At 44.1% G+C, this 23,734-nt stretch overlaps 1 protein-coding gene across 1 annotated transcript; it reads left to right on the plus strand.

Annotated features, from left to right (window-relative positions):
* The first annotated feature begins 1,075 nt into the window (after positions 1–1,075).
* On the plus strand, positions 1,076–21,092 carry mxd4 (MAX dimerization protein 4). The gene is made up of 6 exons (XM_034586152.1): positions 1,076–1,333; positions 1,898–1,997; positions 5,274–5,303; positions 17,654–17,768; positions 19,500–19,662; positions 20,447–21,092. The coding sequence occupies exons 1-6, from the start codon at positions 1,270–1,272 to the stop codon at positions 20,605–20,607; spliced, it is 633 nt and encodes a 210-aa protein (XP_034442043.1). The 5' UTR covers positions 1,076–1,269; the 3' UTR covers positions 20,608–21,092.
* The last annotated feature ends 2,642 nt before the right edge of the window (positions 21,093–23,734 follow it).

Consider the following 23,734-nt stretch of genomic DNA (forward strand, 5'->3'; position numbering starts at 1 on the left):
GATGCACAAACATCTGGCTGCCGGCGAACAACTGCTTGCCATGCAGAGCAACCCACATTTAACACTCTGCAGGCACTCCTGCTGAGATATTCATAACTCTTCCTATGCTCCAGCAATCGTGACACCTCGCTCACTCCCACAGTTCAGCTGCATGAGCACCACACGGCTCAGGGTCTGCAGCCAGAGTCAAGCAACGTTAAGGGTTTCGCTTCTGCTGGGAGATTCCCTCTGAGCTTAAAGATGAATACTATTGACAGAAGTTGCTTTTAACAACTTAAGATTTGACTGGACTAAATAATAAAAAAAACAATCATAACCCAGTTTGACAGCAGGACGGCAACATGCAAATACTTTTGGCCTAAAAATTATTTTCATTACATCAATGTTGTCCTCCTCATTTAAAGTTTGGTTTCTAAATAGCAAGTGGATGGTCTTGCACACAAAGTTTAGGACTTAAATGCAGGGCACACAGGCTGCAAAATGATGATTCTGTTCTCTCTCGGGCTGTGGTTAGTTTTAACAGGGCATTCATGCTCCTGACATTGTTCTATAAATGCTCATAATAGCAATGGGAAATTTCATATATTATGCATTTTAGCAGCTTTTTCGACCGTGCAAATAACACAAACATATTGCAGCTCATCACCCAATAAAGTGTGTGCATGATGTTGACTTGAGCAGCAAATGAAAAACACTTTGAGTAGATTATAGCTGACGTGTATAACAGAGTCTTTATGGACGTTACGCGTTTATTTCACGGTTCAAATCCAGAACTCGCACTTTAGAGAAGTTTTCACATCGACCACAGCGACGCCCCAAGTTCAGCCGCGACGCACGCCCACAATCCCCCCCAGCCAATCAGAGCCCGCTCGCCTCTGCGTCACACCAATCGGCCGCGGAGGGGGGCGGGTGGCCCGGGCTGTTGCTAGGGTATGTCCCTGTTGACTTTTTCTGTCCCGTCGCACCAATCAAATCGTGCCCAGCCCACCCATTGGCTGCAGCACATCCGGAGTGCCGTCCCGCAGGCTGCTCCCATTGGGCGGCGTGTGTGTCCGTCAGCGGGCTGAGTTGTAGTCAGCCTGCTGTTGATAGTGTAGTTTGGAGTCACCAAGACTCAGAAGTGAAAACAGCAGCGAGCTCACATCTCTCCAACTGTTTTTTTTTCTCCTATCATTTCGGCTGCGGCTCCTTTATGATTCGTACATTCATGTAAATACATCATTTTTTTTTTCTTTATTTCTTTATTAATAACAAAGAAGAAGGAAGAAGATGGAACTTAACTCTCTGTTAATTCTGCTGGAGGCGGCAGAATACTTGGAGAGGAGAGACAGAGGTAAATCCAGCTCGACTGACAACTTGACAGCCCCGCTCCCGGTTCCTCTAGCGGAGACAGCACACGCCGAGGTGGCAGCTAGCTTAGCGCAGGCTGCCGTGGGTAAAGTTTTTTAAACGTGCCCTGCCACAGTGCAGGTATGATGTCACTTCTTACGGACGGTGGGATGTGGAGGAGCAGGCGATGGGTGCGAAGTGGAGCCAGTGGGGGAGTGGGGGGGGGGGGGGGGGGGGGGGGGGGGGGGGACTGGGAGTGTTATTCACAATTCAGAGGGTGTCATGTGTTTGTGGACATGTGTAAAGACGAGGTTATAGCCCGGGGAGCGATCAGTGAACAAGCGTGACATTGACAACAGCATCATAATGACCTGTATTGAGCGTTAGCTACAGAATGCTATGTGTTGTGTGCGCTGATATCTTGCATTTGCCACAGTTTGCCTCTCGAGCTGTGTCATGTTATACCATTCCACCCCCCCCCACCACCCCCCTAAAAATGGCCCATTGGCAGCTCACTTTTTTCTCCACGATGAAGGAACTAAATTCAATTCCTGTGTCCTGTCAACAGAGGCAGAACACGGCTATGCGTCTGTCTTACCGTTCAGCAGCGACTTTTCCCGAAAGAAAACGAAAACCTCACCAATTTCCAGAAAAAATCAGAACAATAGGTAAATATGTCTGCCTCTTTTTTTTTGTTTTATTATTATCTTTCCTCACCCTAACCCAGCCCCCCTGTGTGTTTGTTTGTGAGTCCACACACACACACACACACACACACACACACACACACACACACACACACACACACACACACACACACACACACACACTGTTTTCATGCCTGGGTTGGGCTCTCTCTCCTCTGTTTTGGTCTCTCCAATAAACACTGCCACGCGTACACTGTCAACTCTGCTGCTCCCACTCTCTGCTTCACACACGCACGCACGCACACACGCACGCACACACACACACACACACACACACACACACACACACACACACACACACACACACACACACACACACACTCCTAAAACAAAAAAACCTCCCCATGCTGATACGGAACACTGTCGATATGTACAGAAGCTTTCGTGTTTGCTGTCGGGATCACATGCTTTCACTTGTGCGAAACTTTGATTTGTGTGTGTGAGAGTTTGATGTGAAGGTAAATGTTCTCTAGTTTGTGTGTGTGTGTGTGTGTGTGTGTGTGTGTCTGTGTGTGTGTGTGTGTGTGTGTGTGTGTGTGTGTGTGTGTGTGTGCGTGTGGGGGGGTCTTCTCAACTCTTCTTCCAGTATAGGCGTTTCTGCCAGAGCTCACAATTTCCATGCATCACTTTGCATTAGTAAACACAGTTAAGTTTCAGTTTGCATTTGGTCTATTTAAAAAATCACAATGGTTCATATTTAATTCTCATCTCCATAATGAAAAGGTCTGTCCAGCTCCAGATCACTAATAGGGCTCATAATTCATATTAAACACTGTGTTAATATGGTCAGATTCTCAGTCTGATTCTCTCCTCCCAAGTGAGGAGGTTCACTTTGCATCCATGCAAAATATTACAAGGTTATGTCTATGTCAGTGCAAGTTTATTCCTCAGAACTCTGGCACGTCAACATCAGACTAATAATGAAAAAAAGCTATTGGGTAATATTAGTTTAGGGAAATTCAGTGAGCCTGGTTTCCTCAGTAGAGTTACATCATTGCACATCCAGCATGTACAATCACTGTTGTAATTACACTCCGTTTGACGGCAAATGGTTTTGCAAAATTGAAAGTTTATTTTTATGCAACCCCCTCCACGTTCCTCACTCATTACAATCGCCAACAGACTAACATAGTTAAGTGTGTGCGTGTGGGTGAGGGGTGTGTGTGTGTGTGTATGTGGCAGGTGGGTGTGGTGGCTTACACAGACACCTACACACACACGGCGACAAACAGTGAGTTTCATGCAACAGACCTGCTTTTCCCTCCTTTTTTTTTTCTCGTGGCTGTGAATAAAAGGGGGCAAACTTCCCCATCTCCCTCTTTACTCTCAACAGGATGCTGGGGGGGTTAGTGAATTAAAAACATATTTCATCCATGAACTGAAACCATATTCTCAATCTTACAGAAGCTGGTTGTTAGTTGAAAATTGCAACGCTTTCTTTGTAGCATCAACAACTGTTACAGCGTTTGATATCACGACCAAAACTTCAAATTAAACAGATAACATGTTTTGCAGTGGTGCATTATTCAGGGAATTCAGCTGCGAGTCTATTTCTGCACACACAGAAAGAAGAACCCTGGTGGAATTTCCTTGTTTACTCGTGAGGCTGTTGTTAAATCAAAACACTTCTTAAAAAAAAAAGAGCGAGACCTGGAATTTTCCTGGTGAGACTTTTCCTGCTTCACCTCTCTGTCACACTTAGTACGCCATTAAAAATATAAATAGCTCAGATGATAAAGAAAAAGCCTGCCTAACTATTTTTCAAATCCTTAAAATCTATGACTTTTTTTTGGGTGAAAAAATACACAGGACACTCTCTACACAAGTATGAGTGCTGGCACTTTTACATCCCATGTAAGGGGTGATAAAAAGCCAATTTACAGGCCATCGGGGACAAGTTTATGACATCAGACCACATAGCGCTTTGCATGCTACATCGCTCTTTTACATAACATGTAAAGGTGTGTGTTAACCTGGTTACAGTTCCATGTGCAGTCTCTTCCTGTGGAGGTTATAGTATGATATCCTGGTCTAGCCCTGTGCTTTGACTGGGACGTTCCCCGCGGTTACCTAACTTCCTCCATGATGGATTAACGCTCATTGTTTGTCTTTTAAAGTGGGTTATTGGTTTGAAGAGTTTGTCCCTGTTGCATGGTCAACTGTAAGTCTTTTTGGGTGCGGGGGGGGGGGGGGGGGGGGTTGTCACCGATGCCTCGGCCTCCTGTGTGAACCGCTGCTTTGCTAGCTCGAGGGCTCCCTAACAGTTCAGAAAATCTGAAAAAGCCTGTTGTCAGTCTGGCCCTTTTTGTTTGTCGCTGTTTTTGTTTTTATTGCCGTGGTGGTATCCATGGCGGCCTCGTGAACAGAGGGCCTGTTTCAGATGGACTGCAGTGCCCCCACCCCCCGCCCCTGCTCCCCGGCTGCACATCATAATAGAGAGTCTCCTCAGAATAGCCCACACACTGAGGAATTCTGTAGCGTCTAGGCCTCCCAGACGTCTGGGTGTGTTTTTATCCTATGTCCATGCTGCTGTTCAGTCAGCGTGCAGCAGCAACAACAGTGGTGCGTGCGTGCTGTTTGTATGGGTGCTGGGCGAGCCAGCAGGGACGGAGGAGTGTGTTGCGCAGTGTCACAGATGCCTCTCTCGCTCTCTCTCGCTCTCTCTCGCTCTCTTTCGCTCTCTCTCTCGCTCTCTTTCGCTCTCTCTCGCTCTCTCCCGCCCTCTCTCTCTCTCTCTCTAGGCCATTTTTGACCTCTGGTCCTCGCTCACTGACAAAATGTCACATGGACATGGAAAGAGATTTTAAGCATTGAGCTTTGTTTTTGCATAGTTGTCATGGCTGTCTATTTTACTGAAGGTGTGACCAATTTCCTGGATGTCTGTGCCCTTAATTCACCCAATCAGAATTATTATGCAAGTAAACATGCAAGTGTCACATTACCACGTTTCTTCTCGTGCAGCATACCAAAGCCTTATAGGCTCCTGGAGGCAGAAAGGAAAGTAAAAGCTGATTTGTCCTTGTTTGATCTCTTGACATATTTTCCCTGAATGCTTCTCAGATTTGCTCGTACTTGGCGCTCTCTTCCAAACGTCTTTCTTTGATCTGTTTTACATTTACTAACCATGCCTCGCACATAGGGATTATTTATTACATCCCAGCCTAACTGTTTTTATAGTATTCTTGGTAAACGTGTTCTTGACACTCATCTGTGTCCTTTGTCTGCTTGGCCTTTCAGATCGTCACACAACGAGCTGGAGAAACACAGGTAAGGTGGCATCTCAAGTTCTTTCACCTACCCAATCTCTCTCCATTTTATCTGATTTGTGCTCATATCTTTACTCAGCACAATTGAATTCCTAACATATTCGGTGAAGGGATGCTGGCTGTGGGGGGAAACCCCCCCAGATATGTCTCTCTCAGTCAGAAGCACCAGATTGGATCAGAGGTCATGTTCAAAGAGCCACAGATTTAATCAATTAATTCCTCGTGTCTCAAAACGGATAATAGGCCGATTTCAAAGAGCACCTCCGTGTCGATTGAGATCTGTCTCCATTTCACGGATGAAACTCGTTACCTTGTATGGAAGGGGAATCCTGTCAGTAATGTGATAATCCTGCCCATGCTGCAGGCGAAGGCGGGGGACTTACTCTGGCCCTCGCTTGTCATTTCTCCAAACTGAGAAGGCCAGAGACAACTCTCACACACGCACTGTGATCTTGCTCTGCCACTCCCAGCATGCACTTCACTGCAACTCAGAAACATATTCTTTTCCCCCCTTCGGGGTACAGGGTTCAGCTCGTGGTGATGTGATACGCTTGCTCATTAAAGGCACAGACATCTGTTTTGACTTCATTAACAGAGGAGATGACTTCACATTGTCAGGAGGCCGAACCCGTATTGGATACAAGACAACCTAACTTCCGTAGAGTTTGGTCGATGCAGTAAAACGTTTTATGGTAGTTTTGTTTTTGCATCAGTTACCTCAGCTGACTTGTCAAAAAACTGCCTGCCTAAGGATTTAGGGAAACAGCTGATGTGACTATCAGCACGTGAGCCGAGGCTGAGATGGGCGTGTTGGGCTGCGTGTGTGTGACACACTATCACACACATTGAGGGATTGGGTTTTGCCAGTCACGTGTCTGCGAGTGAGTAATGGATGTGTGTAGACGGAGAGAGAGAGAAGAGACAAGTGCAGACACATTCCTCCCTGACCTGAGACACGGAGGAGGAGGCCGGGGCCGATTTCACTGTAGGTGTTGAGACACACCGGTTACCTCATGTCCAATGACGGGGTGTGGTGGCTTAGCAATAAAGTGAGTTTCCAGTCAAACTGACAGTTCCATCAAAGTCTTCCATAATCAGTTTACTCACTTCCCTTGTCATCACTATGGCCCCATGTTTCTAAAAAAGACAATTTTTTTTAGACATTCAGTGCAGTGTCATCCCTGTAATGTTAAAACATGTGACTTGTCTCACTTATTCTCTAAGAGTTTAGCAATGAAATGAAATGATCCTTAAACACAAGTGAAGGATTATTCTGTATTTTCGTCTTGTCCTTATTTCCCCTGTTTGTTTTTCCACCCGTGACCGTTTTTAAGGATACATTTCAACCTACTAATTTGTAATAAGAGGCCCTGCAATGACATGGTATCATTGTGATCGTTTACAACATAATGCATCCTGATTCAAACCCTGTCTGGACTTGTGTCTTCAAAGTACATTGTCATTACTCCAACATGCAGGTGTTAAAGGTTGAAACTGTGTCTTCAGGCTTTAGCATGATCATCTATGAGGCATGTGTATGTAGCGTATATTTACCTACAGTATAGTTTTTACGGATGTAACAATTCTTCAATAAAATGTCCAAAATCGACTAGACCTATGTTACATATTTTGTTGACTGGTGGATTTACATTATAGCCACAATTTTATTCAAGTTAAGGGGACGTCTCATTTTGGTCGCATTTTAATTGCATCATATCCACTTTACCTGTGGCTTTGTTCGGCTCTGCTATAACTTCCGTGACCACAATTTTGTTGACCAGACGTTTAATTTCTGACAAAAACCAACATAAAATAAATTATTTCCAGGCCCACTGTTATGCTATATTGATTGAAATGATACCAACATTTTTCCGTCTCCCCGGTTGATCGCAGACTGTCTGTCTGTCTGCTGCTGATTCATATCAAAACCAAAAGTCCTGCTGTCCTGTCCAACCAGTTTAATGGCCGTGTGACTGGTTTGGAAAATTCTCTCAAAGCCCTGTTCAGCCCTGTTTCCTTGAGTTCGACATCCCTCACACCCTCAGACAACCACTCCAGGGAGGTGCTGACTCACTGTCTTTGTTTGGTCATGTGTTTGTGTGTTTGGTTTCATACAGACACATCCTTCTACTATATAGTCACAGGGCTGACAGGGTGACTGATGCACGTCATTTGTTGAGAATAGTCTAATAGTTGTTAGGGCTGTTCCCGATAAAGAATCTTGTGAGGGGAGCGCCCAATAGCTCACCTGGTTGAACAAGTATGGAGACTTGAGTCCTTAACAAATCTCTTGAGTGGACGGCTGTACGTACAGGTGTGAGCGCACCAGACACTCATTGAGGACACACTGAGATCCGAACTATGCTAGTGTGTCCTGAAACTGTCCACTCAAGTAACATCCTCCGCATTAGAGAAAGTAACCACTCATTCGCAATATCAAATTGCTTTATTCTGGTTTTGTCTACGATGTTTGTTAAACCCAAACATCTTCGAACATTAGACATCTCGGGCGAACTGGTTTAGCTGGAACATGATGAAGAATAAAAGTCAGTGTTGTTTTAATTTCTTCTTTTAATTTCTGGCAGACATTCATATTGGAGGAGCAGGTTTACAACAACACACTTGGTCTTGATGTACATGTGTGTACATTTGTATGTAGAGAGATGTGATCACATGTGGTCACTTGAGTCGTTGCAGTCGCGTATGGGAACACAGTCATAACCCAAGTGTGAAGTGATGTATTTAGAGCTGTCCACTTGGGATTGGATCAACCGAGACGCACGTTATTGCCAGGTATGAACAGGGCCTGAGTCAGGTGTCTGGCCGGGAGCCAGCGTTGTCCCACAGGGTTTTCTGTCCTCAGACAAACCTGCTTATCTGCTGAAGCCTGAGCTCAGCTGTGACAACTCTGCACAGACCTTCTGAAGGGTGACTCTGCAGCTTTTTCTTCCCTCTCTCATCATTGCATCGACACAGGACAGAGCTGCAGAGCATCAGCTTGACATTTCTGTGAAACCGAATGCTTCTGTGTGGTTGCTCTCCGCTGGCATTGCTTCCTTCCCATTTCTGACTTCAGCCGCCGCTTATCACGCCTGTGACGACTCGTGCGTGCCACAAGTTTCCTTTTCTCGTTATGCCAAGAAATTGTGAAAGTATAGATGTTGTTGTTTCCCACATAACGTTTGTTTACAGGAAATCGGTGCCCAGTCGCATGAGGCTAGGGCAACTGTTGTGTTTGCAGCGCTTACCTCAATTGAGCAAAGGATTTACAGATCTATTTTTAACTCTCCAGTGGCCACGTATGGCGATCAGGTGCTCTCATTTTCATTTTTGCAGATTGATTTCAACAAATGGTCTTTTACCGTAAGCAGCACAGCATATCCCACCGCGGATAATGTGCAGCAACTGTGCAACACCTCTTGAACTTAACTCTAAATTTACACAAGCTTCATGGACACAGGAGCAGACTCTCGGTTTGTCACGGTCTAATGTTCTCTCTAATTAAATTTACTCTCAGTGTCTCCTACTCCCAGCTGTGATGAATGACTTATTTGGTTTTGAGGAGCTCTCTCCCATTGGGTGAAGTACATCTATGTGCGTGTGAGTGTGTGTGTGTCAAAGGCCGGGCAGCAGCAGCAGCAGCAGTACCTTACTGAGCTGTTTGAGTTATGGCAGTGGGAGGGAGAGACATCCACGGCCCTGTTACTTCACGTCTTTACGTACTACTCTTTGTCTCCTTTTTTCTCCAGAGACCACATCTGTTTTTTCTGTTATCTTTTTTCCCCTTACTCCTCATTTTTGCCCTCTAAAAGTTTCTGAGTCAGCAGAAACCTGAGGCACTTAAGAGGAGAAAGCTCCTCTGGCAAAAACTCATCCTTGCCCGTTTCCACTCTTTTGAGGTATGAATCTATTTTAAGTGGAGGAGTTTCGAAGGACATTATAATGTGGATTGTAAACTTCACAGCCTCTGTGAGCTTATTATGTCATCATCCTGATTTTAAATGTTATCTTTTTTACTTAAATGTCATGTTTGCCTCTTACATGCTATGAGAAAAAAAAAAAAAAAGGTGCAGGGAGTTTCATTTTTACGGTTTGGTGTGACGTTCACGAGCCCACATTGCTTTTGTTTTTAACTTCCTCAAATGCCACACTGTCAGTTGCATTCCTCAGTTGTGTGTCTTTAGCTGCTAGTAAACCACCAGTAATGACTGAGGAGTTGTGCCATGTCTCATGTTGGCCATGTTGTAAACTGTAGCTAAATGTATATTCAACATTAAATCGGTGAATGCTGATCAAACTTTAAAGTGGACATCGGTTGTGCCACATAGATAAAATAAATATAATTTTATATGGAAATAAAGTAAATACATGTAAGACTGCAACTAATTATTATTTTTGATCAACGATTGGTCTGCATATAATTTCTTCCTAATCATTTGGTTGGTAAAATGTCACAAAACAGAAATAAACGTGAATCAAAAATGTCCTACAGCTCAAATTGACATTTTAAAAAGCTTATTTCATCTGACCATCAGTGGAAACTGTTATTATTACATAAGAGAGAAACAATTATTGGATATTGCACTTGAAAAATGTCTTAAATGACATATTTATTCTGAAAAGCTTTGCAGATACATATTTGGCTAGATAATAATTTACTGATTCATGGATTGACTAATGGAAATTAAAGATAAATGAAAAAATATATTAAAAAAAAGAGTGTCTCTGTCAGGCTAATCTAGTGAGTAAAATAGATTAACATAGCACTAATCTTATCAATTTGATGGAAGAAATGTAATACAGATTAAGTAATCCTTTTTATTATTATAACTGCCATGGACTAATACAACTAGATACTGCATATAAATGGGATATCTGTTCTCTCCTGATTTCTTTAGTCATATTTGTTCAACATTTGCTGAAGTCAGTGTGGCTGTGGCCTCAGGACAGTCTGCTTTGTAACTAATGAAAGACTCTACAATAAGAGACGTGCCACAGCTGGAGGTCAGTGGCAGAGGTCACATGAAATTTCTCCACCCTGAGGTCACCGGGAGCTGAGAGGTTCTTCAACTCTCTCAGGTCAGACTGGCTGTGGTTACTGCACTTCTACTATGTGGACAATTGTGTTTGCATGAGGCCTGCAGGGTAATGTGCACTGGCTTTTTGTGCATTTGTAACCTCACAAAGACATTATTTGAGTAGGCGAATGAGACTTGCATAGACCTACATTGAGGTGAGAACATTCATTTCCCTCTCAGGTGTTGCTGCTGCAGGCTTCTTCACTTTCTGTGTCAATAACTTGATTCGCTGCTGTAAAGAAGCTGATGCTCCTAAAAAACAACGTGGGATGCACTTTAACGAGGTGTTTGCACGGCCTTTGTTTCTTATATAAAAACAATAAAAAGAGAGAAGTGAAAAGGAGGAGAGCAGGAGGGAAAGTGAGTCGACTGAACCAGGCGGAGGCGAAGACATTCTTGAATGCTGTCGAAGGGAGGGACGGGAGGCAGCGTAGGACGTGGCTGCTCCGAGTGTCGAGCAGGCAGCTTGAAATTCAGGTCAGCGAAGTATGCAGACATACACTGGAATGTGCAGTTAAGTAAGAGAGGGGGTTTAGGGGGGAGAGTTTGTGGGTGGATGGGGGTCACAAAACTAGCAGAATATTACTAGAATGCTTTGGGGATGCATCCATGTTCGGCTTTGCTTGTTTTGGATCACAAGCGAATATCTGTTTGACTATGGATTGAATATTGAAAAGATTAGAGCTGCAGGCATTCTGTCATTTGTCAATCTGTTCCCTTCCCTCCTTTATTCTCTTAAGTTGTATTACGTTCCAAAACAGCAGCTGTCAACCTTTTTCGGCTTGTGACCGTTGAAAAGATCCCTCGTCACAAGTTGCATAAGTCTGAGGGTTGTGACTATAGCTCAACCAAAGTTTTCTCCCTCATGTAAAGTTTGAGGAAATTGAAGACAGTGTTTTTCTCTTTGGCATCTCACAACCTCTCAGATTTTAAGGCAGGTCCAGATCCTCCACCACGCTGCTCCTCTCAGGAGTAAACAGCCAAACTTTTTACACTCAACACGGAAGCTGGAATCCTCTTACAAGGATCATTATAAAACCAGTCAGGGGGGATGTGGTTATTGAGCTCGCTGAACTTGTCCCTGCTAGTCTGTCCGACATTTGCAGATGTACTTTTCAATGCATGCAGCAGCAAGGCAGCAAATGTCCAGGTCCATCATTGTTGAAATGTATCAGAGATGCACCCAGGGAGGCCTTTGTTTTTCACCCTCTCACGCGCTCTGCTCTTTAAATTCTATTTGACATCTGTTTTCCTGTAACACCGATGTAAGCTGGCTGTGCTGAGGAAGGGATTTTGTAATGATCCAATGCTCGCTCAGGGGATTGTTTCAGTACACGAGAAAAAAAAGCCTAATTACCAGGCATTCCCTCACACACCCAGTGGAAATTCCAGTTTGTTTTAAGGAAATGCTACTACTACTATGAGTGCACAACAAACTGCCTAATTCTGTAGTTTCCTGTTGATTAATCACCAGCTAGGCATGCTCCCATTTCTTTAGACTAATTGTGCGAGTAGTGTAACTAGGTCCCTCCCTCCATCTTTGCTGATGTTGTGGTGTGTTCCAAGTTTCTGTTTGTGCGTAAGAGCAGTCACATGAGAGCGAACTCCATGAACCTGCTTTTTATAGGAGACTCCTGTCTCACCTCGCAGTTGTCACTCAACACTGTGGGCGGGTGTGGCTTCCTCGACGACAGAAAACAAATACAGTTTGTCCCAGATGACTGACATTGCATATCAGAAGGATAAAAAAAAGCCTCTTGTGTTTCCCTGTGCGTCCCTGGTGTCACATGTCTCTCCAGCGTGGGCACCGTGGCAACTCCCTCTGCCAGTATCACATGACTTGCTCTTAATGCTCTTGTTTGTCTACCCTCTTGTTTTTTCAGAGACGGCGCATCAGATCTCTGTTAAATGTAAACATGTTCAGGGTAGGGCTGGATGGTGACAGCGAGACTGATGAAGTTGGCCGCTGAAAGGCCTAGTGTGTGTGTGTGTGTGTGTGTGTGTGTGTGCGTGTTGTGTTTGGCCTATGGGTGAGGCCCCTCACCACCTCAAACCTCCCTCCATCTGCCTCGTTACTCCCCAGAAGCCTGCCAGCCAGATGTGGAGCCACTCCGCTGGCAACCCCAAATTCCACCACCTCACCATGGTGATCCACACTCACACGACGCAGACCCCACTTTCACTTGACTGAACAGAGCTGCGCTGTAAACAGGCGGCCAGATGCAGAAAGTTTCTGCTTTGGAAAAGTTCTGGGGTCTTTTTTGTGACCTTTTCTAAATTTAAGAAAAACATATATAACGTTTTGAAAGCCATTGTAACTAAATGATTCTTCCATAGAGGATAAAGAAATACAGTTGGCACTTTTTAGAAATAGAAAGAAACATTAAGGGCAATTTTTGGTTGCGATTCATGTCAGTAATTGTAATAGAGTTATAACCAAATCAATTCTAGAAACAATAGAACATCATCAACATACAAGTTAAGTCAAAAGATAACCAAACTAATTTGGAAGGCAAATGATTATATTAATACCCAAACTAAACCAATTTATTTGAAACTAACACTTAAAGTGAGCGCATCCAAACTGTTAATGTATAACTGTATAATAATCCCTGATAGTGGATTTGTGCAAAACTGTTGATAACGAAAGTGGGTAAACCTTATCTTTAGTGATGTTGCTGCATCTCCTGATCTCAGCAATAAACCTGATGAGTCATTATACCTGATAGGAAATATGGCCAAAACTGTAAAATTGTAATGAGTTTGAATATTGATTTTAACCCTTAAAATACATATAACATTTTTAATTTGCAGCCAAAACCTCTGCATTTTGAGATTAACTCTTCACTGTGTCGCCTTAAAGCCGAGTCGACCTGGCAGCCTATCTTCCATGCTGATGTCAAGTCAAAACAACACCACAGACCGAGTCAGCTCCGGCAGTGGTGACTCCTGATGACCTTTGACCTTGCTGGAGCGGGTTTGGCTCGGTGCCAGACAAGCCACTCAGTGCTGTGCGTATGGGTTGAGGAATGCGCTGGGCTGCAGCAAGCTCATTAGACAGTGCAGTGAGTGAAGGGCTGTTGTTTGTACTAGCTAGACTTCTCAGGCCCTGCACACGTTTTTTCAAAAATGTGTGCCGATAGATTCGCAATCCCAGCCCACTGGACGGCAGTGGGACTAATGTCGCCATAATGCTGTGTGTGAACCATTAGGTGTGTGTTGACTCTGTTAAAACTGGTTATCTGCATACACAAGGTGCTGCAGCTACACTTCTCGCTTTTGAAAACAACACATGTCATGCTTCCTCTCCTTCAGAGTCCCAAAGTGTGACCAGGTCTGTGAGAAAGGCCCGGTCTGTACCCAGTAACCTTGGAGCTAAGTCAGCAGTTTAAAAAGCTTGCTCCAGTTTCAGCAGCGTGCAGCTTTCTGAGCAAAACTTCCTTTTCTATTTTCTCCTCTGTCTCTGCCGATGGAAGAGGGAAGAGGAGGGGGAAGGAAAGGCCAGAGATCAGACACAAATCATCCCGTGGTACTTCGCACGTGAGAACAGTCAGGTGGTCATTTCTCTGCAGACAGGACTCCAGAGAAAATCAGATTGCAGATTTACTATTAGATCCTCAAATTCAGAGGAATTACAGTCCAATACTTTTGCAGATTTTAGTGGTCAAATGCTGATGTTAGAGCATAATACTGTGTGTTTTTAGTAAATGTTGCATGCAGTTGCTTTTGCACTTGCTGACTTACAAACTAGAAATCTGCCATAATAGTCTCACACTGTGACACTGTTCATGACTGGAATATCAAAGATGCTCCTATTTTCAACCCAGACAAATTGGAAGATGTCATGTGAGCCATGCGAACTGTATGCTCTCCATCAACGTTCCCATTTGTCTGGCGCTGCACTTTGCATGGCTGTTTGAGGCAATTTGATAAACATTGCGTGACCAGGGCTTGGCTTAGGAATAACAAATGTGAGTGAGGGAGGGTCCTAACTCCAAATCAGCTGTGCACTCTTGAAGAAAAACAGTGAGTGTGTCTCGCGGCAGGGTAACACGTGCTGCTGGGGGGGGGGGGGGGGGGGTAAGGGTAAGGGGGGTGCTGTCAGGGACACACTGTCAGGGACACACTGTCAGGTTTAACCAGGTCGTGTTTTATAGATATGCGTCAGAGACATGAAGCTTTTCTTAAGCAGGTCACAGGCGGACATTTACTACACATGCTAGAGGCCAATCACAACCATAGTAGTCTTTTAAAGGAGTAATTTTTGGGACATGCATGTATTTGCCTGAAGACAATATAATAAATATGAAGCAACAACCAGCAGCTGATTAGATTAGCATTAAAAGTGGCACGGGGAAACAGCTAGCCTGGCTATGTCTGAAGGTTAAAACATCTTTTTACCAACACCTCTAAAACTCACCACCACATCTTATCACAACTTTATAACAACTTTCTTTAACCGCTAAAAGCAACTTCTTTATTCATTACAGTATATTTATTTGTTTTCATCGTATATTATTTTGAATATATATAACATTGTTTTGTGCACATCTCCTGAAATAGCCGGTATGGTTTTCTTCCAGGTCAGCATATTCGATTGTTGAGTGACAAGTTGTATGCTTTTCATTTAGGTCGAGAGAAAAGAGGCAGTATATCTGAAAGGTTGACGACTTAACAGTGGAGACATTCATTTTTATTTTTATGTGGTTAAAAGCAGCAGTGAAGGTGCATCTGTGCACATTTCGGCCCGCTGCATGCCAGGTAAAATATGCGGCGAGCATACAGGTGGGGCCTGTGATGAGGCCTGTGAAGTTTTGTTGGGGGAAAAGGTGGGTTGCCAGGCAGAATATTTGGGGAACGCCTTGTTTTTGTTTTTCATTACAAGAGAGGGAGAGGGGGAGAGCAGGGAGGGAGGGTACAAGATGGTTGCCCATTGGCTCGAGTTACCCCTTGGATCATGTGTATGGAGTGCTGCCTGGTGCAGCTGAGCACACTGCACTCAAAGAGCCCTTTTTTCAACCCAAGAGAAAGTCATCCACTCGCTCAGACCCCACTCCCTTCCAAAAACCACCCCTCTCCCCCCTGTGCTGCAGACCCCCAGCTCCTTCCTGCCTGCTTCCCCCTGGCCGGACTCCAAGTGCTTCATGTGGCTCGGCTAGGGCAGGTTGGAGGTGGGCCCCCACCCCTGTCCTCAGAAGACACTTGTTTTCCAGTGGGATGAGGGTGTGTTGATGTTGGCAGGGTGGAGTAGAGGGGTGGAGGGGGTTCAGCGGATGGGGGGAAAGCTGGAGGCTGCCCCCTGGGAGAGGAGGAAATAAAAGAACGAGTGCACTTTCACACGCCCTTTTTTGGAAATGCCTGTATGCACCTGTAGAGAGGTAGACATGGTTTTGTGGATATTTTCAATCAAAATCAAATTAGCTTTAAATATCTGGTGTGTTTTTACAGCTACAATCAAATGAAAGATGCTTTTTTCATTTAGGACCTTGGATTATTATGTTTAGTCCCTGACACTGTCTTGTTGCCCACAGGCCGTCCTCAGCTGAACTCTAAATGAAACAGTCAGTGCTAGTCAGAGTTTCTTACTTTATGTGAAAAACACAGGTGACGCCCTTCCTAAAAAGAAAATAAAACAGGGAAAAAACTGCATGTGTAAAGATCGCGTCCTTGTGCACTCGCTGTGGTCTCCTGTGTGCTCCGCTCCGCAGCCAGTCTCCAGAGAGCTCCGTTTCTCTTATTAGGTTGATTGTCGTTGCAGCGATGGCCAACGGAGACCTTGCAATGTCGGAGTATGTTTACCGTTCAGCCGGAGTTAGCCAAAGGAACCGGAGAAAAGGGGAAGGCTAGCTCAGAACAAAGGAACGGTTCATGGACTAGAACAAAGTTGAATGGCCCAAGGACAGAGACGGGAGGTAATCTGCTGATAAAAATTTTTTGTGAATAAAAGCAGCCCTTTACAATATCCATACAAAGTCACTGCATGACCACGCAGAGATCGGCTTTGTTTTGTTGCCACTATCACTGCATTAAACATCTAAATGCTGCATCCAGTGAGTGTTTACTTGGCAGTTCAGGGTCGTTGGCCTGCGGGGCTTTGGCAAGGAAGCAGTGTTTTCTGAGGTCACGATTTGTCATCAGTTCAGCCGTTCAGGACAGATGAGGAACTTCTCAAGGCCGTCATTTTGGTCGGTGATGGTTTTTTGCACCTGGTGACTGTGGGGTTCATAGACTGTATACAAAGAGCTCCACTTCCTCTCACTACCCAGAAATCAAACTAAAATATCTGAATGCTGCCGATACAGGCACTCAACCAAACAGGAGTTAGTCTCATCTGTCAATCATGACATTTCACACTGTTCTTATTGCATGAAATAACTAATTAAAACCAAATTTACACTTGGACATACATCAGTGTGATAAGAACTACCTAAAATGACAGAAACCATCTTTTTTACTTCATGTGTACTTTTATTTTGTAGTTTGGTCCATGGCCCATCCACTAACATGGTGGAGGTAGGGTTTATGGCCTATACTATGATAAGCCACCAGGTGACGAGCAAGAAGTTTTTGGCTTCACTTTTGGTGAGCAGTCATGTCATCTATCTTTATTTTACAGTCTGTGGTTGAGGTTAAAGACTCACTCAAAGCTTTTGGGTCAAGGAGGGTTCTCACTGCTTAGTATGTTTTTCAGACCTAGAAGTCAGAGGTTACATCCACATTAGACTGTGGATACCTGATCCGTGCCCGTTGGGATCCATAGCAAGGCATCGGGACCCTACGTGACTTGGACTGGGTTCTGACCAAAAAATTCCGAGCTGCTCCCTAATCCACACTACTATGTTTTAATTTGACAATACATCCCTGTTGCTGCGTTTAGGCCTGCCGTACACACTACTCCGGAGATTTCAAGTGTTTACAAACCCTGTTGGCCCCATTTTATTTTGCATCGTAGTATCAGTCACAACCGGACAAACAGCAGCAGACAAAATGTTGCAAACACTTATTGTCAGATACAGGATATGCGTTTTGAGATGTGCCACTATTACTGATACGGAGCTGAATCACGGCGATAATTTTAAAATGAATACACCATTTTAAATAGAAGACATATTAGTATGGTTGTTTCCAGACTGTATGAGCAGCAGCATTTGTTTGTGCACTTCAGGGATGTGTGGTTATGCTCTTGTCAGTGTGTTTGTGTTGGTACCTTCTCTCCGACCTTTTTCTGCTGGTTGATTTTGTGCTGACTCACCTCGTGCTTGTGTGTTTGCAGACGTGCCAAACTACGGCTGTACTTGGAGCAGTTGAAGAAGCTGGTGCCTTTGGGTCCAGACAGCACGAGACACACCACACTGAGCTTGCTGAAAAGGGCCAGGATGCACATCAAGGTACTAAAAGAACAGCTCTGGGGGAAAAAACAACACTTAAGATCACAGCCATGTTTGATAAGGTGGCCTGTTCAGAGCCATAATTTATTTTGACAAGAACAACAGTTATGATAAGTCAATTAATCGTTTGTGATTGATCAAGCAAAACCTTTTCTGGCAAAAAAAAGCAATTTAAAGACACCACACCAAGTGAGCTCCGTCACTTAAATGTGAAAGAGTTTTTACTATTTCTGACAATTTAAGATCAAATAATCAATTTCTCACAAACACTAATTGAAAGATGACTCAAAATTCTTGTGAAAAAAAAAAGTTGTTTGCTGTTCTAGTGTAGACTAAAAATAGATTCAGTTCTCCTTGAGTTTCTCGTGCACCCAACTCACGCTCTCTGGTTTTCTCCTTCGCCTGCTTTAAGTGGGGTATTGTTTGCTAATCTTTCAATCAGAGGTGTGCAGGGGATGCCTGAAAAAAAAAGCTCCCAAGCCTGAAAGAAAAAGAAAAAACTCCCATACCTAACAAATGAGTTAACAAAGTGGAATAACATAGTACATTTGGTGGCTGATCTTTTGATATGTCAGAGATAATTGGCTGTTTGGTTTGTTTAAGCCTGACTCCTCTTCCACGGTTCATGTTTCAGCTCACAAACACAAGTGGTATTAAAAATACCTGTCATGTAGCAGATGAGAAGCAAATGTAAAAACAGTTTAGGACATGCTACACTGATCTTACTGTTTACCAGCAGCAACAGTGTGGTCGGTGGAAAATCCAGACGTCGCAAGGTTTAACCCTTCATTTCCTGTTTATCATGCACGTCCTCTCTGCACTAATTCTCGTCACCGTGTTGTGTCTTCTCGTATCACAAGGGGCCACGTGTGTTCGGCTCCGCTTTGATTCACCACCGAAAACTTTCATATGCCAACAAGGAGCAAGATCTGATCCCACACTGAGTCAGACCATTACCAGATCTGACATTTAATTTTTGCTTTCTAACCTCACGCAGTCACTTTGCCACTTCCTCGTGTGGAAATTTTACAGTTGTTGAATAGACTCTTGTGACTTTGGCTGAGGTCTGATTGGTAGGAAATGATAGAAAACAAGCATTAGTAACAGCATCTGCATGATAAGGTGAGGTTTATTTTGTTAAGATTTTTTTGTTAGGTTCTACTTAGGTTTTGTGTGTGGGATTCTATTGCTGAACCACATTTGTTTAAGTCACCGTAAGTTTTGGATTTCTCCTGCAAGATCTACAAAAGGCATCACGTGAGAGTGAATGATCTGACCCGAAAGAAAATTCCCAAATTTACTTTATAGGGGAACTTGTGCATAATTTCAATAATTTCAATAAACACAATCATGGATGTCATTCCCCTAAATATGCCTGATTTGTTCCAAAAGGATATAAGAAATTTACTCTGAGAAATCAATGAAAAAATTAAAATAAAACAGCCCATCTCACAATGTTAAAGAAGGTTTGTCCCTTTGTCTGGATCGTAATGTTATCTTTCTTGGCCAATGTCCTCCCACCAAGTTTTGTGGAATTCCGTTCAGTAGTTTTTGTGTCATCCTGCTGACAAACAAACAAATGGACAGGGGAGAAACCATAACCTCCTTGGCGGAGGTAGTAATGGGTAAATAATATTCGTACAGTATACAGGTGTACACTTTACTACAGATGGACGTGTTGGTGTCCAGTGAACATTATGTCTGACTCTTGTGTTGTTTGTGTCCGAGCAGAAGCTGGAGGAGCAGGACAAGAAGGCTCTGAATGTGAAGGAGCAGCTGCAGAGAGAGCACCGCTACCTCAAACGCCGCCTGGAGCAGCTCTCCGTGTCAGGATCTGTGGAGCGCATCCGCACTGACAGCATGGGCTCCACCATCTCCACCGACTCTGAGCAAGGTGAGCTGGCTTCAAACAGTAAACCAGTGGTAGCAAATCATGGATCAACCCATCAGAGAACCTTATTTGTTCCGATCAGAAGCACAATCCATACGTAATTTTCTGGAGCGCATAAAGACGTGTATCCCACATTGTTATGTCCTGTTACGTCAGCTCTACTGTGCCATACAGACAGATCTGTGCTTTGTTGTGGTCAGAGCTTTATTTAACTATGACTATTAATGTAAACAAAATGTAGATCACCTCTGGTGACTGGTCTTGTCATGTACGTTGTTAGTTCACAATCTATTCACAAATAACCTCTCAACACGACACTATCAGTGCGTTCATCCACATGGACCTAGTCACAGCTGTTTGGCTGTTTGGCTGTTTGCATTCCTCCCCCTGTTCACCGATAAACCTTGAGCCACATGATTAGTAGCCCCCGGCCTTGTTTCAGGTGACGGCCCCAGGTTAAAGGTTAATACCTAAACAGCCTTGTCAAGTTTCATCTGCAGAAATGAACTTAAATACAGTCACCCATTAAATTTTGTATTCAGCCTGTTGTACTGTATATTTACTAATCCTGGATGCAGTTGTTTATCAGGGGATGGGGATTTAGCTGTGGGAGCACAAAGATCTGCCTGTTTCTCCAGGGTTAATGGCCCGCCGAAATCCAGGTTTAGTCCACAGGCTCCCTAATAAATATGCCCTCGGTTGGGTGGAAATAAACAGTTTTCTCCCTCTTGCTCTGTTTTCAAACAGTGCTGAAAATAACCCTGTGTGTTTTCTTTTCTTTTTGCAGAGGTGGACATCGAGGGCATGGAGTTCACCCCCGGCGAGGCGGACAGTTTGGATAGTATTAGCGACGTCGAGGAAGAGGACCACTACAGCCTCCAGAGCAGCTCCAGCGACACCAGCTACACAGCCACACATTCCCACAGACTGCAGCCGCACCACTGTTAGACACAGCGTGACCATCCAACTCCCAGCCAGCTTCCTCACCTGTGCGTCCCTCCTCTCACCTCGCCTTCCCCCGACCATTTGCCATCGCCGCCCACTACCTACGTCAGACCAGTCCACAACGGCGGCACACCCTGAACCAGTTCCTCCTTTCCTGGCCCTGGGTTTCCAGGAAGCACATGGGGCTAAAAAGCCACTCAATCCTTCCTGACCCCCACCCTGACCACTGACCCTACCTCACCCTACTGTATCCTGCCTGACCCTCCTCACACGCCCTGCCCTCCCACTGCCCTCACAACCCCTACCTAGTGTTGCAACAGGCTCAGACAGAGCAGAGCAGAGTTTGTGGTTTTTATCGGGGTCTTGTGTGGTGCGTTTGTCAGCTTTGACTTGTTGATCAGGATTTTTGTTTTGTGTGTTTGTCTGTGTAAAAAAGCTAAGAGACGTCAGAAACAAAATCTAAGTTTCACATCATCTTCCCTTGGCAATCATACACAGACAAGGCTTTGCACTAAGTTTGTGATGTTACTGCCAAAGCACTTCTGTTTGTTCTGCAATATATGCAACATTGGGACCTCCAAAGCTATTTTAATTTCAAAGTATCTTCCTTTTACACAATTAGATTTACAGGAGTCGCTTTTGCAGATTTCCTGCTTGTTTATTGAAACATTCGACAGCTGAAAAATTTGTCAAAGCTTAAAAAAACAGTTGGACGTTTTGAGAAACTTGCTTATTTATTTTTTTAGTGAGAATCAGACTCAGTTAGCGTAGCTTAGCATATAGACTGGACACGAGTGAACACAGATAAACCTGTAAAAAGCTAAATACCTGTGACCAGCACCTGTAAAACTCATTAGCAAATCATATGTTGTTTGTTTTATACTGATAAGAACTCCAGTGTAAAATCTGAGAAGTTGCTGTGGGTCATGTGGAAAGTCCTGGTCATAAAACAGTCAGGCACATGATCCGGACTTAGAAGTAGTCAGACACATGACGCTGCAGAAAAACTGCAACTAACATTTTTATATTTAGCTTGCACAAACGTTAAAACTTTAAAAGCATTAGAGGTGCATGAAGGTGGGTTTCTTTAGCTGTGGACACAGCCAGGTTAGATGTTTCTAGTCTTTGCTAAGCTAAGATAAACTGTGTAGATTCCTATTCACCACACAGGCTTGGGAACTGCATCTAATTCTTACCAAGAAAGCAAATAAGTGTGTTTCCCAAACTGTGGAATTATTCCTTTGTGTGCTGTCAATGCTGTTGCAGTGCTTCTGCTACAGCGTCACCAAAAATAGGACTTTTTCCAACAGCTACTTTTGTACACGATTAACATCCTCATAACCAAACATGGCCGATTTTTGGCCAAAGACAAACTGAAAAGGTTTCAGAGCTGTAGCAGAGAAGAAAGGATGTAAATAGATGTACAGTTACTGTCCAAAACCTCCATGTCTCCCTCTGGTTGGGTCGCCTAACCACTCCTCCACACTACTGACCACTACACTATACCACCCTATAGTGTGGATGGACTACTATGTCAAAAAAACAAGGAGTCGCCTCGAAACTAAAACTCTACTCTTTAAAGATTGGACTGAATCTTTGTCTCAGTAGCGAATTGATGTAGCAATAAATACACGAGGCGGGTGCTTCCACTGAGAAATGACTCTGGTGGAACATGAGGTTTTACATCAGAGTTTTTCCTTCACCTGTAGATGGTGAGTGGGTGAATTGCAGAGAGAGGACCTGCAGAAAAAGAGGGGCAGCTTTCCTTTTTCTTTTTCACCAATGGATCCTTCTCTCCCAGCCCACAATTCCATCTACCCAGCATTGGCATATTTCTACAGCTCTGTTACTTTTTCAAGCAGTGTGTGTGTGTGTGTGTGTGTGTGTGCTTGTGTGTTTTTTTCTCGCTCTGATTAACAAGTCAAAGCTGTAAATGTGGGGAAAAAAAGTAAAACTAGAAAAAGGACCAGCTCTAATGAGTAGAACGTAGAAACTTAACAATATCCAGTTGTGAACTTTTAATTTCTATAACAAAAACTAATTCTGATTCTCTCTCTCTCTGCTAAACCTTACGTATTTTTGAAGCTTCTCGGCGCTGCTGGAGACCGATGTAGATAAGATTCCTCTCCGACTTGTCTTTAACCTTATGCACAATCGTCACTAGTCACAGACGAGTCCTGTTGCTCTCTGACAAGTCTAAGTGTCCTCAGTCTCTGGCCGTCTCTTCAGGGCTCGGCGTCCCGACGCTTCAAAAACAAAAAGGGCCGATCCCCCGTGGCAGGTCTGACCAAAAAAACTAAAAACTACCAGACTCAAAAGAAAACAAACAAAAAAAACTTGCATACGAAAGAAGCTACTTGTCACTAAAAGTGAATCTAGCCAGTGTAGTCTATATTTCTTGTATTAAATTTTGTATTATATTTTCCTAAATGTGCTCTTGTAATGAAAAGACAAAAAAGAGTTGAGTATATCTATCTATAAATATATATATATATATATGTTTGTGTGAATGTGTGTGTGTGTGTATGTGTGTGTGTGTGTGAGAAAGAGAGAGAGATAGACAGACAGGGGGCTAGGCTTGTTGAAGGGAGAGTGGGGGCAGGGGAGCTGATACACTGGCCCCCCTCCCTTGGTTGACTCTCCTGCTGTCGTTCTGTGCCTTGGTGAGCCTCCCTCATCCCCCCCCACCCCCACCCCCACCCCCACCTCCCCAACCTGCAGTCCCTGCTCAGGTCACACTCCCCTCCTCTTTATCTCGTCCTCCCTCTTCCTCCTCCTCTGGCGGGGCTGAAATGCCAAAACACTTCCATGAGCATGGGGCGCGTGAAGAGAAGGCCGCATTACGAATAAAGACATAAATAAAAAGCCCCTCCAGTCTCTACTGAGTAGCCGCTGTTGTATGACATCCTGTCCAGGCACTAACCCCCCCCACACACCTCTTGACGCCCAATCATCTGCCAGTGTCGCCACTGTCACTGAAAAAAAAACAACAACCACACACTGGTAATCTCCCATGGCAGCTTCCAGTCGCCCCCGAATGGTCATCAACAGGGTTCAAAACTTTTGGGCTTGAGGCCTGTGTCTATTTTTTTTTTTTTTTCGTTATTTTACTATTATTGTATGTTGATTA

Source organism: Hippoglossus hippoglossus, chromosome 1 (assembly GCF_009819705.1).
Source record: "Hippoglossus hippoglossus isolate fHipHip1 chromosome 1, fHipHip1.pri, whole genome shotgun sequence".
NCBI classification, from domain to species: domain Eukaryota; kingdom Metazoa; phylum Chordata; class Actinopteri; order Pleuronectiformes; family Pleuronectidae; genus Hippoglossus; species Hippoglossus hippoglossus.

What these genes read in the sequence shown, in the direction of transcription:
- mxd4 (XM_034586152.1), top strand. Translation starts at nt 1,270, where the DNA reads ATGGAACTTAACTCTCTGTTAATTCTGCTGGAGGCGGCAGAATACTTG. An exon ending in GGGCCAGGATGCACATCAAG is followed by an intron (nt 17,769 to 19,499) that starts GTACTAAAAGAA and finishes GTGTCCGAGCAG; the next exon opens with AAGCTGGAGGAGCAGGACAA. An exon ending in CTCCACCGACTCTGAGCAAG is followed by an intron (nt 19,663 to 20,446) that starts GTGAGCTGGCTT and finishes TTCTTTTTGCAG; the next exon opens with AGGTGGACATCGAGGGCATG.